General features: G+C 53.9%; 1 protein-coding gene across 1 annotated transcript; it reads right to left on the bottom strand.

Annotated features, from left to right (window-relative positions):
• Positions 1 to 5,866: 5,866 nt before the first annotated feature.
• EDN2 (endothelin 2) lies at positions 5,867 to 11,698 on the bottom strand. Its single transcript, XM_084784718.1, has 5 exons — positions 11,565 to 11,698; positions 11,092 to 11,248; positions 9,601 to 9,723; positions 8,670 to 8,768; positions 5,867 to 6,792 (listed from the first exon to the last, which is right to left on the bottom strand). The coding sequence occupies exons 1-5, from the start codon at positions 11,626 to 11,628 to the stop codon at positions 6,699 to 6,701; spliced, it is 537 nt and encodes a 178-aa protein (XP_084640844.1). The 5' UTR covers positions 11,629 to 11,698; the 3' UTR covers positions 5,867 to 6,698.
• Positions 11,699 to 12,454: the final 756 nt, after the last annotated feature.

Genomic DNA, 12,454 nt, shown 5'->3' with positions numbered 1-12,454 from the left:
GCTGCCCTTCCTAGCTCTTGTTTCCTTCCTAGCTCAGGTTTTCTGCAGTGGGGCCAGCACCTTTGAGCCATTGTCTGTGTCTCCTGTACGGGCACTTGATCAAAGGCTGCATATGTAGCCAGCAGCAGAGTCAACTGGAGCTGCTGTTACTGTGTTTCTGGAATAGACTCCGGCAGCTGGAACCAGGTAGGTGGGGACCCAGAATGTGATGGCTTAGGTAAATGTCTTGCTTATTGCCACAGGTGGGGTGGGAGGACCTTACGTGATAGGGCTTAGTGGGAAGAGGTTAGGCCATTGGAGACAGAGCCTTGAGGGAGATTTTGCACTTCAGCTCCCCACCCCCAACCCCACCCTCTTTCTTTCTTTTTGCTTCCGGCTACCCACAAGGTAAGCAGCTTCCTTTGCCGCATGTTCCAAACATGTTATGCTGTCTTGCCACAGGCCTCAAAGCAATGGAACCAAACAGCGATGGCCCCAAATAAGGGATTTTGTTATAGCAACAAAGAGCTGTCTAATACAACATTATTTCCTATAGCCTATAGCCTAGCCGGCCCAGAAATAGTGAACCACTCAACTCTTGGTGACAAGGCCGAGAGAACCCTCAGGACCCTTTTTCCCCCTGACTCTTCTTGTTCTCTCTTTATTTCAGGCTCTTTTTTTCAGCTGACTGTCCCTGGGAAAGGAACCACACCTCCACAGGCCTCTGTTTCCCTCAGTGTTCCCAGCACAATGAGTTAGGCCCGATCCCAGAGACTCAGTTTCAGCTTTCTGAGCACCGTGGTGGCACTAGGAGAGAAATTTATCTCTCCAGGCCTCATCTCTTTGCCGGCATAGCGGAGACATTATCAGTATCCCGTTTCTGGCCCGAGTAAGGATTAAATGAGAAATGTCACCTAGAGTGTCAATGGTACCTTAAGGCCCGTAGGCTGCTGCTGTCACGTTCACTCTGAAGGGGCTGAGGACACGTGTGTGCCTGAAGGCAAGGGGCAGGCCCCAGTCCCTGTCCTCCAGCTCCCAGCCTGCACACACACACACACCCCACCACTGCTTTACCTCTGAATGATCGACAGCCAGGCCCGGTGGGGCCCTGGCAGGCCTGTCCTGGCAGCTGCTCCCACAAGGCGAGGCCTGGGAGCTTCAGAGAATTAATTAGGCCGCATTCCTCCTCCAGGGCTCCCAGCGGCCCCCTTGTGAGCTGCCGAGGGCTCTTGGCACGGATCCCTGGCAGGCCAAGTCGAGACCCACTCTGCTCGCACTGAGAGAGAGGGGCTGGGAGGGCCTCCGGAGGCTAGAAACGCTGGCCCAGCAAAAGCTTTCGGTTATCCAGCAGCCCAAAGCCAGCTCCTGCGCTGGCTTTTACTTAGCAACCTTCGCCAGCTCTCCATCACTCCATATCAAGCTCCCGGGGCGTTGGATATTCCTCTACGCCTGGCTCCTGCCACTCTGCCTAGCCTCCTCTCCCTACCCGGATGCTTCCTTGCTGCAGCCAGACATTCCTGTCCCTGCTCCCCTGGCTGTGGTGCCTTCTGGTCATGCCCTCCAAGTGTCTGCGGCAGCTGGAAGGCTAACTCACAGCGTATTCCTCTCCCTGTCTTTTCCCCCTTGCCAGCCCGGGAGGCCTTCAGGGTAGCATGTAATGTCCAGAAGTAAGAAGCACCAGAAACAGAGTCTTCAGGATAGTGGTGGCCTTCTTTCCTGAGTCTCTCTCTCTCTCTCTCTCTCTCTCTCTCTCTCTCTCTCTCTCTCTCTGTATGTGTGCATGCGTGTGTGTGGCAGTTGCTGCCAGTGTCCCCTACCTATAGCCCTATGCCATGTCTAGATATGGCACTCAAGACATCATGGCTCATTCCTGTAGACCCTCCCAAACTTTCCCAGCCCCCTCCCATCTTTGATGGCCTGGGGGAGGCGGAGCATAGCATCCATCCTTGAAGAAGAGAGGCTTCCTCTATGCTGTTCTTTCTGTCTAGGACCCTTTTCCCCACCCTACTCCTTCAGTCACCTCCTCCAGGAAGCCATCTTGGGCTTCCTTCCACAGGGTTTCCTCTCAGTGTGGCCGTTTCCTTGTCAGGGGTTAGGAGGGCATGAGATTTAAGAGCTTGAGGCTTAATGCCAGCTTAGCTACAGCCAAACTGGAGATGGGCGCCCAAGGCAGTTGGAAGAGTGTTTGCCGAGCATACACGAAGCCCTGAATCCTTCATAACAACCTCAGCACATAGAGGCAGGAGGATCAGAAGTTCAAGATCCTATTGAATTTGAGGTTAGACCTTTACTCAAAACAAAAAACAAACAACAACAACACGAATGAAGCAATGGGGTCTCATTATCTCCCCGCCTCCCACCTTTGTTTTGTTCAAGACAGGGCTTCACTATGTAGCCTGGCTGTCCTGGAACTCACTCTGTAGACCAGGCTGGCCTGGAACTCTCAGAGATCCTACTGCCTCTGCCTCCCGAGTGCTAGGATTAAAGGCGGACACCACTATAGCCAGCCCTCCTTTCCTCTTCTCTCTCTTTCCTTCTCTTCTTCCTCTTCCTTGTGTGTGTGTTTGTTTTTTTGTTTTTTTTTTTAAGGGACAAGTTTCACTATCTTGCCCAGCTAGCCCAGTTTCCTAGACTCAAGTGGTTTTTCTGCCTCATCCTCCTAGGTGCAAGCTACCACGCCCGACTTACCTCATCCGGGAGAAGGGAGTAATAATTCTAGAATCTGCTGTGTAAGGCTGCTGCTGTGAGGAGCCCATTAGCTTGCAGGAAGCTTCAGTAGATGGGCCCTGTGTGTACCTCTGTGTCCGGCAGCTTTCTTGGCCCTCAAGGCTGGGGCCACGTCCGTCTGCGCAGCTCACCAGCATCTCCACAGAGATGATTATTTATCCTCCCTATATGAATGGATGGCCACAGTCCAGGAGTTTATTGCTCTGAGGCAAGTGGCTTATCTGACCTGACCCTGGACTCTATTGGAGGTAGTGGCTGGGGTGGAGCGTGGGTGTGGGTGTGTGTTTGTGTAGGAATGAGTTCCCTGGGCCCGTGGATGAGGTGTGTCTGAAAGCAGCCATGGTTCAGTCAGCAGCCTCCCTATGTAGTGCCCTACTTGTTGCCCAACTCACTTCCCTTAATGCATGGGTCCCAGGGAAGCTGGGGTCAGTCCCATTTCTGGCTTCTTTCTGCCTAGGATTCCAGCTGGCAGAGAGCATGGTTTTGCTTCAAAAAAGTCTTGGAAAACAGGTTAGTGAGATGGCTGTAGTGGATAAACGTGCTGCTTGCTGCAAAGTTCGATGGCACTTGAGTTTGATGCCACGATTCACATGGTGGAAGAAGAGAACTGACTCACTCAAGTTATACTTTGTTCCCTACACACACACACACACACACACACACACACACACACACACACACAGAAAATGCACACAAACAATCATGCTCTCAGTCACTATGGCACGCACATGCCCTTTCTTCCAAATAAACATAAAAAGAAATTAAAACTTGGAAAAAAATTTTTTTTGGTTTATTGAAAAGGTAGAAAAGGGGGGGATTGTTGCCCGAATCCAGACTTCCTAACATGGTTCTTCCCAGGGCTGCGTTTGACTCACAGTTTTTCTCTTCCCAAAACTGCAGCCCATATCCGCAACTGCTGGGTCTCAGCTACCTGGGGTCTGTGGGAAATACGCTGGGCCTATATGGCCCCTGGGCTCTGCCCTCTCCTTCCCCAGTGTGTAGAGGTGGGGCTGGTTGAGGGACAGGACAGGGTCTCCTGAGGTAAGAGGCCTCAGTCCTTTCTGTGGCCAAGGAGCTAAAAGAATGGCTACCACCTCAGCCTGTGTTTGCCACTGTCAATCTCTAGACTGACCATGGTCCCAGGCCTGAGTTGATAGCAGTGAGCACTGTCCTCTGTAGCCTCCAGCACCCCTTACCAGGACTTGTTTGTCTCTTTCAAGCCTGGTCCTGGGGCTCTCAGGCCTGGCCACTGGGTGTGGATTTGGGGCTTCTGAGGGAGCAGGGCCAGTCTGAATGGATGGCCTCTGTGCCAAGGATGGGGGCTTCTCATTGCTAGCCCAACTGGGGTTTAACAGGGCTCTCTGGCCTGGGATGCTAGCATCAAGTGGCAGGGTGGTCCCCATGACCTCATGTCCTGGAGATCTCAGACCTCCCCAGGGGCAGACGCTTACATTCCTCTCTGCTGCCTCTCCCCTCACTCACTCTCAGCCCTGACTAGCTCTCTGGGGGACAGTGAGTGTTCTGGAGCCCACCTCTGACATTTTTTCTTGCCGTTCAGAGTGCTGACAGTTAGTTCCCAGGGACCCACAGGAGAAAGACCTGTCTTCTCACTTACCCTTTGAGGCCCTTACAGCTTCATCTCTCTCGCCTGCTTTGGCTACAGAGCTTCTCTGGAGGACCTCTCTGCCACCTCACACCCACACCTTGCCTCCCCTCCTGGCTCATGTCTATCCTGATTCTGACTTCCTTCTATTCCAATATTACTTATCTTTTTTCTTTTTAAAACATTTATTTTATATTTAAAACTTTAAAACTAAGTGTGTGTGTGTGTGTGTGTGTGTGTGTAGGGGTATGTACATGCCACGGGGCACATGTAGAGGTGAGTGGGCAACTTTTGGAAGCCAGTTCCCTCTTTCCACCCTGTGGGGATGAAGGACCAAACTCAGGTTGTGAGTTTTGGTAGCAGGTACCTTTTTCCCACTAAGCACCCCCCTCCACACACACACACATTGGCCTCTTACTCACCTTTGACAGCACCACTCTCGTGTGGACTCCTTTCTCTGACCCCCACCTCTACCCTAGCCAGTCCCCGTCTGCCCCCACATAGTCTCTTGGCTCAGTGCCCATTGCATGTGCCACCTGCTTCCCGGGGCCAGAGCTTGCCACTTTCTGCTCTGACAGCCTGTCGGCTGAGAATTACCTCTTTCTGTTCTCTACAGGAGACTTACAGGGGCCCAGAAGGAGAGAGAGTTCAAGGTCAAACTGCAAGAGAGGTCCAGGAATTCAAGCAACACATATTTATTATACACATGGATGCTAGAGACTCTGGATTCCAGTCCTCGTGCTCTTATTTGTGTTGTGTGACCCGAGGAAAGTCTGTGCTTGTCCCTGTGTGCCACTTTTCCTCATCTAGAAAACGTGGGCTCTGGAAGTCTCTACACCTCAGCGCTGCTGTGAAGATAAAATGGGTTAATCTGAGAAGAGTTATGAAACAAGCCAGTGTGCAGGGAAAGTTCAAAACACGCCAGTGCGCTGCTCTCCCAGGAGGAGGCTGGGGTTGGCTTCGTGAAGAAGGCAGAGTTGTAGCAGGTATGTAAAGGATTATTGCCTGTTCCATAAATATTTTCTGACAGCGGGCTCAGGTCACAGCCTGCCACTCCCAGTATGAGCCAGCCACTTCCAGCTAAGGGAATAGGACGCAGCTTGTTTGCGGGAGATTCAGCTGGTCCAAGGGTCCAGGCAGCTAGCTGCCAGCGGGAATGGTCCAGACACAGGCTCACCCTGATTTCCATCAGTCACAGAGATGTTGAATTTCACTCCTGGACCTCCTGAGGTCCCAAGGGAGAGGGAGGGCCAGGACCAGGCTGAGGCTGGGTCTTGGCACTCATCACTGACCATCAAAGTTGCACATGGACACATCCATCATGTTCCACCTGTCATAGGACAGCTATGCTGTGGCCTCCTTGTCAGACCCTGGCTGGACAAGATTTCTGGAGCTGAAGATGGTCTCTGCACCTCCGTAGAGCTAGCTCCTTCCAAACATGCTCTTGAGGAAGGCCTGGCCATTGTATTCTGGTCTGGTATAAGTGTATGACCCAGAGTGCTGACATCACTGTTGCAGACAGGCTAAGTCATGACGGGGTGTGGGGGTGGGGCTGGGGGGGTGGGGGGTGGGGGGGCGGGAATCCAGAGAGGAGCACCTTAGGAGCAAGAGAAACTCAGCAAGGGGCAAGCAGAACCTGGGCTCCAGCTACCCACGTTGTTGAACTTTTCCTTTTCTTCCTGTGTCCTTTTGCCATCCAAATGGACCCTCCTAGAAGGAGCCTCTCACCTCTGCTTGGCCAAGACAAAACTGCTACAAGACCATTTCATCCTTTATTACAAACAGGAGTTCATAAGTAAACAACGGAGGCTCTAAAAAAATATGTTAAAAATAAATAAGGATCTCAAAGTTCTCAGAGCAAGTAAGTTATATACAGATGAGGGAGGCAGAGCAGGCTCTGCACCCCCAAAAGTGTCCCAAGAGAACAAGGTGGCAAGACCTCTAGGGTAGGGGGACCAGACAGGGCCACTGGGGCCAGCCAGGACGTCAGTCATCAGGCTGACCTGACCAGTCTCCAGGTGTGGCTTAGGTAATTGTGTCCTGCTGTGGGGCTTTCTCCTGGATTGCAGTCCAGCAAACAGGACACTCCTCTGGACACAGTCAGGGTGTTCATTTGGCCTCACACAGCTCTTTCAAGCAGGGCTGTAGCCAGCAGCCAGCCCTGGGAGGCTGCACTGTGGCCCGGGTGCTGAGGGTAGCCCTGGCAGTGTAAGGGCACAGAGCTGCTTGCTGTAAGAGAGGCCAGAGGCTTGTGCTGAAGCCATCAGATGGGTCTGGCTGACCGGAGCTGAGGCCTTGGCCCAGGAGACAGGCGTAGGGTCTCCCACCAGCTGCCCATTCCCGCGTCTCCACATGGGCTTCCTTCTCAATGGTCCTGCAGCTCATGATGTTATCTCTTCCTCCGTCTAGAGTGTGCAGGGCTGGCTTCTCTTGTCACCTCCGGCCGTAGCCTGGCAAAGCGGAGCTTGGTAGCAGAAATGTCCCTGGAAATAAAGGAGGATCACTTAGCATCTCGGGAGACAGAGGATATCCTGGGCTCCCTTAGGAGAGAGGTGGTTGAGCCTAGAGCCTCTGCCTAGGTCTCAGAGAGCAGCTGTCCCTGGTCAGAATGGGGCTGTAGCCCCATGCAAGGACTGCCCATTGAGGTCTAGGCAGGTCAGTCCAGTCCAGGCCCAGGAGCTTGGCTGCTCATGGGGGCACCTGCAGTGCTTATGCTCAGCATTGGATGCTGCCAGGATGAGAGGTCTGCCAAGAGCAGCCTGGGGGTGGTCCATGGTGTGCTATCCTTTTCCCACGCCTTGTGAATGTCCTTCGTCCCTTCCTGGCATCCATCCTCCTCTATCCTAAACTGCATGGTCCTTAGTGACCTTTTAAGCTTTGCTGAGGTCATTACCACGGCTCTGGGAGCTTGCACCTCTCCACTTCCTGATCCTAAGATCTCTATCTGGGAGTGAGAATGCAGGCCTCGGGGTCAGGCTGTAGGGACCTGGGCAGGGTTTGCCTTCTCTGAAACCATTTCTCTACTTTTAAGATACCAAGCAGGCCCAGCACTTGAAAAGCTGAGACAGAGCTCCAGCCCTGAGCTCAAGGCCGGATTCATACATACTGAATGAGAGATCCTGTCTCAAGATCAAACCATACCAAACCAAATAACAATAACAAACAAACAAACAAACGACCCCCAAACAACAGGAATAACAAAACTCCTGCATTGTCACCAGGATGAATGCTTGGGTAGTAAAGCAAGCTCTGTGAAGTGCTGTGGATTTGCAAAGCCTCCTTTATTCTCAGGCAGTTCTGGAGTATATGCAGAGGCTTGCCTTACCTGTCCTACCACCTCTGGAGGCAGATATGGCCAAGGCCTCCAGAGCTCTACAGGGACATACTTCATGGACATCAGCACACCAACCTCATGAAAACCCTGCAGGATGGACATTGCTAACCTCTTACTTCAAAAGCCAAAATCTGAGCCACAGCCAGCAGCCAGAGCTCACAAAGCCTGTTTGTAGCCGAGGTGGGGTTCTCAGCCAGTAGTCTCTGCCCCACCAGGTGCCCCTGGGTCACTCTGTTGAATGGCCCATGGTGAGGTTTCCATCCTTGAGCTAGCTTGCTTGGACAAACATTTGTGGGTCTTCTTGTGCTGAGCCCCCTATGACCACCAAGGGAGGAGATTCCATCGGGAGTACGGAAGGAGCGAGCAACACAGCGCATCACTCACCCCAAGCCCCATACAGGGAAGATGCTCGACTGAATAACTGTGCTGCTTCCCAGTCAGAACCCTCAAGGCCCAGTACATACCCGGTGGCCCCAGAATGGAATAATTAAGAATGTAGGCTTGGAGGTTGGGGATTTAGCTCAGTGGTAGAGCGCTTGCCTAGCAAGCACAAGACCCTGGGTTCGGTCCTCAGCTCTGGGGGAAAAATGTAGGCTTGTGGCTAGAGAGATGGCTCAGTGGTTAAGAGCATGTCCTGCTTTTGCAGAGAACCAGGGCTCTGTTCCCAGAACCCACATGGCAGCTCACAGTGATCTACAATTCCAGTTCTAGAGGATCCAATGACCTCTTCTTAAATAATATAAGTTACATACAGACGATACCTTCTTGTAACTTCTAAGGGCAACTTGCACACACTTGGTGCACATATGTACATGAGAGCAAAATACTCAGACATGTAAAAATAAATATAAGAACTTAAAAAAAGCAAAGAGCACAGGCCAGATGTGTTAAACGCAGTGTGGCTCTAAACCTGTGTGAGCCTCTGTTTTCTAGCACAGACAATGATGACCCAATTCTGCCTCACACAGAAAATAAGGCAAACACGTAATGCATACAGAAAGCAAGCAGCCATGCAGTTACCCTCACCTCAGCTTTCGGAGGAGGTCTCCCTCAGCGGCCCACCTCTCGCCAGTCTTGGATGTAGTTACAGGAGTCTGGCTGCTTGGGATGACCAGAGCTTCAGGCCTGGGTGAAGAGTGGCAACAAGTGAGGGGCTGGCCAGAACCCTGAAGCTACCTGGCTTCAGGCCCAGCCCAGCCCCCACCCCTGCCCTCAGGAGCAGATCCATTTCCACACTGTGCACCTGGCACCCTTCCCTCACAGGCGGGGTGGGTATCAAGGAAAACTGAGCTACTGGGAATGTGTTCTGAGCCTCAGAATGAGGCAGATGGGTGGCTGGCCTTCCCAGAATCTAGCCACCTGCAGTGGCAGGGGAAACTGAGGCAGGGGTGGAGCCCCAGCTTGATCCCCGGAGGAGGAGTTTCCCGTAAACTGTCATGGGAACCGGAGCGCCCAGTCCTTGCTTTCTCAATGGTTCGAAAGGAGGAAGGGACGAATGCATTCTCCCCCTTCACAGACGGGAAAACCAAGGAGAGCAGCCCAGTTCCCTGACATAACGGCAACTCTGGTACTTGTCACACAGATTGCTGGCTCTAGATGTTATTTTTCTTCTAAACAAACTATGAAATATCAGAGCTTAAAACCTGGGGGTGTGGATGCTGGTTCCTTGTAAGCCTGACACAACGCCTGGCCTCTCTGAGGCTGGGCTATCACTTGGGCTGTACCTCGTCTGCCCGGGAATGGGGATATGTGTTCTCAGAAGCCTGGGAGCTGAGCAGAGGGAGGAACTGAGGATATTCCTTCCTGTGGGACTTGGGAGGGACTCTGCCATAGACCAACTGTACTCATGGGCCCACCTCTGGGCCTCTGTCTCTATTAGTCTCCCAGATACCTTGCTTCCAGGCCTGGTCCCAGCTAGCAGTCACCTAACCCCTGAAGGCTAGGAGTCCATACATACCAGGCTCTTCGATAGCAGAAGGTGGCACAGGCAGGGTCCCCGGCAGAAGAGCACTCACAACGCCTTGGCAGGGAGCGGCGCCGGCGCCTTGGCGGATTTCCCAGGCCGTAGGGAGCTGTCTGTCTGTGGGCGAGAAGCCAGCAAGGTAGTGTGTACATGGGGTGGGGGGAGACAGAGAGGAGAACTGGAGAGGAGAGTCAGGATTAGATAAACACACCATCGGCCAGCAGGGACTGTCTACACTGTGCAGCCAGCCACACCTCCAGGATGGCCAAGAGAGGTGACCGCCTGACTCCGTCCCATATTGTCAGCCACGCAAGTACAGTCTCCTCTGCCAATGCCTCTGCACACTGCTCTGTTAGGAGCTCCTGCAGGGGAAAGTCTGCAGTCCCAGCGAAGCCCAGGTCGGTCCTCTGTGCTCAAAGGAACCCTCTATCTAGGCCGGGAGGAAGGGAAGCCTGTTCTGCTGCCAGGGAAAAGCACGCAGCTCACAGCCAAGTATCCTCCAGTTGGTTTCCCACTTGCTGGGGGAAGTACGGCAAATACACCTATGAGATGTGTGTGTGTGTGTGTGTGTGTGTGTGTGTGTGTGTGTGTTGCATGCACGTTCCTGCTTGTGCATGTGTAATTGGATTGATTTCTGATCCAGTTTGGCCAAGGCAGGCAGAGTAGGGGCCCTGAGGCTAGTCCACTCAACACCTTTGGTCAACAGCTAATTTTAGGTGGCCTGGTAGTTGGAGCTACAGTGATTCTGGGTGGACCCAGCACGCAGGGACTGGCAGGGTTCCCGCCCTGAGCCAGCGTTTGGATGTGGATTAGCTCTACACACGCTTATGTGCTCAGCTTCTCTTGCCTTATGCAATTTGGAGAAGGGGAAAAAAAAAAAACCAACACAAACATACACAGAAACTTCAACCTGAGGTATGCAGGGGCCTGGAGGCAGCGTGGGGCAGGCAGAACCCAGCTCTGGCTCCTGCCTGGGTTATCCTAGGCAGACTTCTTGTCTGCCCTGTGTGGGGCTGCAGCCTTGCCGGCCTTGTGGGGAGCCTGGAGGCTCAGCGGACAGACCTGCACTTGTGGTGCTCCACATAGAGCATGCTGTGGCCAGCTGCTCTCCTGCACGGGCTAATTCTCTGCAGGGGAAGTGTGCTTGAGATCCAGCATCCCTAGATTTGGAAAAGATTCTACCACTTATTCCTTCCTGTGTGACCCTGAAGAGGTCACCTCGCGTCTCTGAGCCCCCGGCGTCCTCTGATCTGGAAACATACAGCTAGCACCTTCCCACAGGCTGTTTGTGAGGGTTTGAAGGGTACAGGGCCCTCTGCCCAGTTCTAGTGTCTCCCACGTGGGAGTTGATTCATAACTAGTCACTATGGGTATTCTTCCAGGTTCCCATCGGGGGCTCATGGGGAGCCAGGCAGATGCAGAGGGTGCTAGCCTGCCGCAGGCTTTCACCCACCACCCTCTCCCACAGTCCTGGTGAATGCTTACCCTGCAGTGTTCACCCAGATGATGTCCAGGTGGCAGAAGTACACGCACTCCTTGTCAAGCCAGGAATTACAGGAGCAACGACGGAAACGCAGGTGGGGGCCTCGGCCCTTGGGTGCCGATGCTGGCTGCTCCAGGGTGGCAGCTGCCTGACCCTTCCCTGCACACAAGAGCCGGGGAGAGAGAGGTGGAGAGGAGGTCAGGACACCTGGGCTGCCTGGGATAGGGGACCGCAGGGCTCCTCCTCTTGCACAATAAGGAAGTTGGCACTCTCCGTACTCAGGAACCACTGGCTAGCCTGGGGAAGCCCCAGCCACCCGCGCTGTCCCTGCGCTGTGACTACACTGCAGCGGCAGCTCCTACTGTGGGCTCCTTGCTCTATGACCCCACTTCTGGCTGTGGGAAGCACCTTGCCCCTGGAAGAGACACCAATGGATGGACCTCGGGGCAACAACAGACGAGGGAGGGCAGCTCACCTTCATGCAGAGCCAAAAGCAGGGCCAGAGCGATGGAACACCAGGCGGTTGGTGTGGAGACCATAGCAGCAGCGCGCTTGGCTGGACCGAGGGAGCAGGGAGCGCCTGTCGCCAGTGTCCTGCTGCTAAGCGGAGCTGAGAGCTCATTGCTGAGGTGCCCTGACCGCCTCTTTTAATACCAGTCAGGGTGCCCGCCCCTGCTGGTGCAGCCCCGCCTCGCCTTGCTGCTGCACCTTGGGCAGAAAGCCAGGGACACCGCCTCCTCCTTGGGTGCCTGGCCCGCCCTGGCCTCCCGGTGAGGTGGGGGGAGGGAGGTGGAAGGCTGGGCTCCACCCTCTGAGTTGCGCTGGAACACCTTTAGGAGTCTCCAGGCTCCCTGCAGGCCCAGGGCCCCTCTGAGTTTGAAGTCAGCCCTAGGTGCTCCCAGCCCCCTCCCTGCTCTCCCAGTGGCGCTCCAGAACTGGAAGTTTGGAGCAGAGGTCTCAAAGCAAAGCCCTTCCTATTCACAGGGAATCTGCCACCCGCATCCATGCCCGCTGTGAAGCAAGCTGATATGTCCCCTCACTGCGTGGGAAGTGAAAGGCCCACTCAAGGCTTCATGGCCTTGGGCGAGTCAGAGCCCCTTTCGGACCGCTGGCCTCAGGAAGGGCACAACTCATCCCTGACCTTTGACAGCCTCATCTGAGGAAATCCACCGACCGACCCCTTCCTTCCCTCTGCCAGTAGACGGTCTGGTCCTTTATGGAAACTACTCAGCTATGCAATCATGGCCAGGGATAGCCTCCTGGGCCTCAGTTTCCTTGTTTGCCAAACAAGGCCTAAACAGATGGCTCCCTTCTCTGTTTGACTCAAATACCCCTTTGATATAGATGAGATGCTTGAGAGCTCAC

The sequence above is a fragment of the Acomys minous genome, assembly GCF_964271855.1.
Source record: "Acomys minous genome assembly, chromosome: 6".
NCBI lineage: Eukaryota > Metazoa > Chordata > Mammalia > Rodentia > Muridae > Acomys > Acomys minous.
Note: the sequence above shows the minus strand (reverse complement) of the source record. Positions and strands in the feature narration are given on the sequence as shown.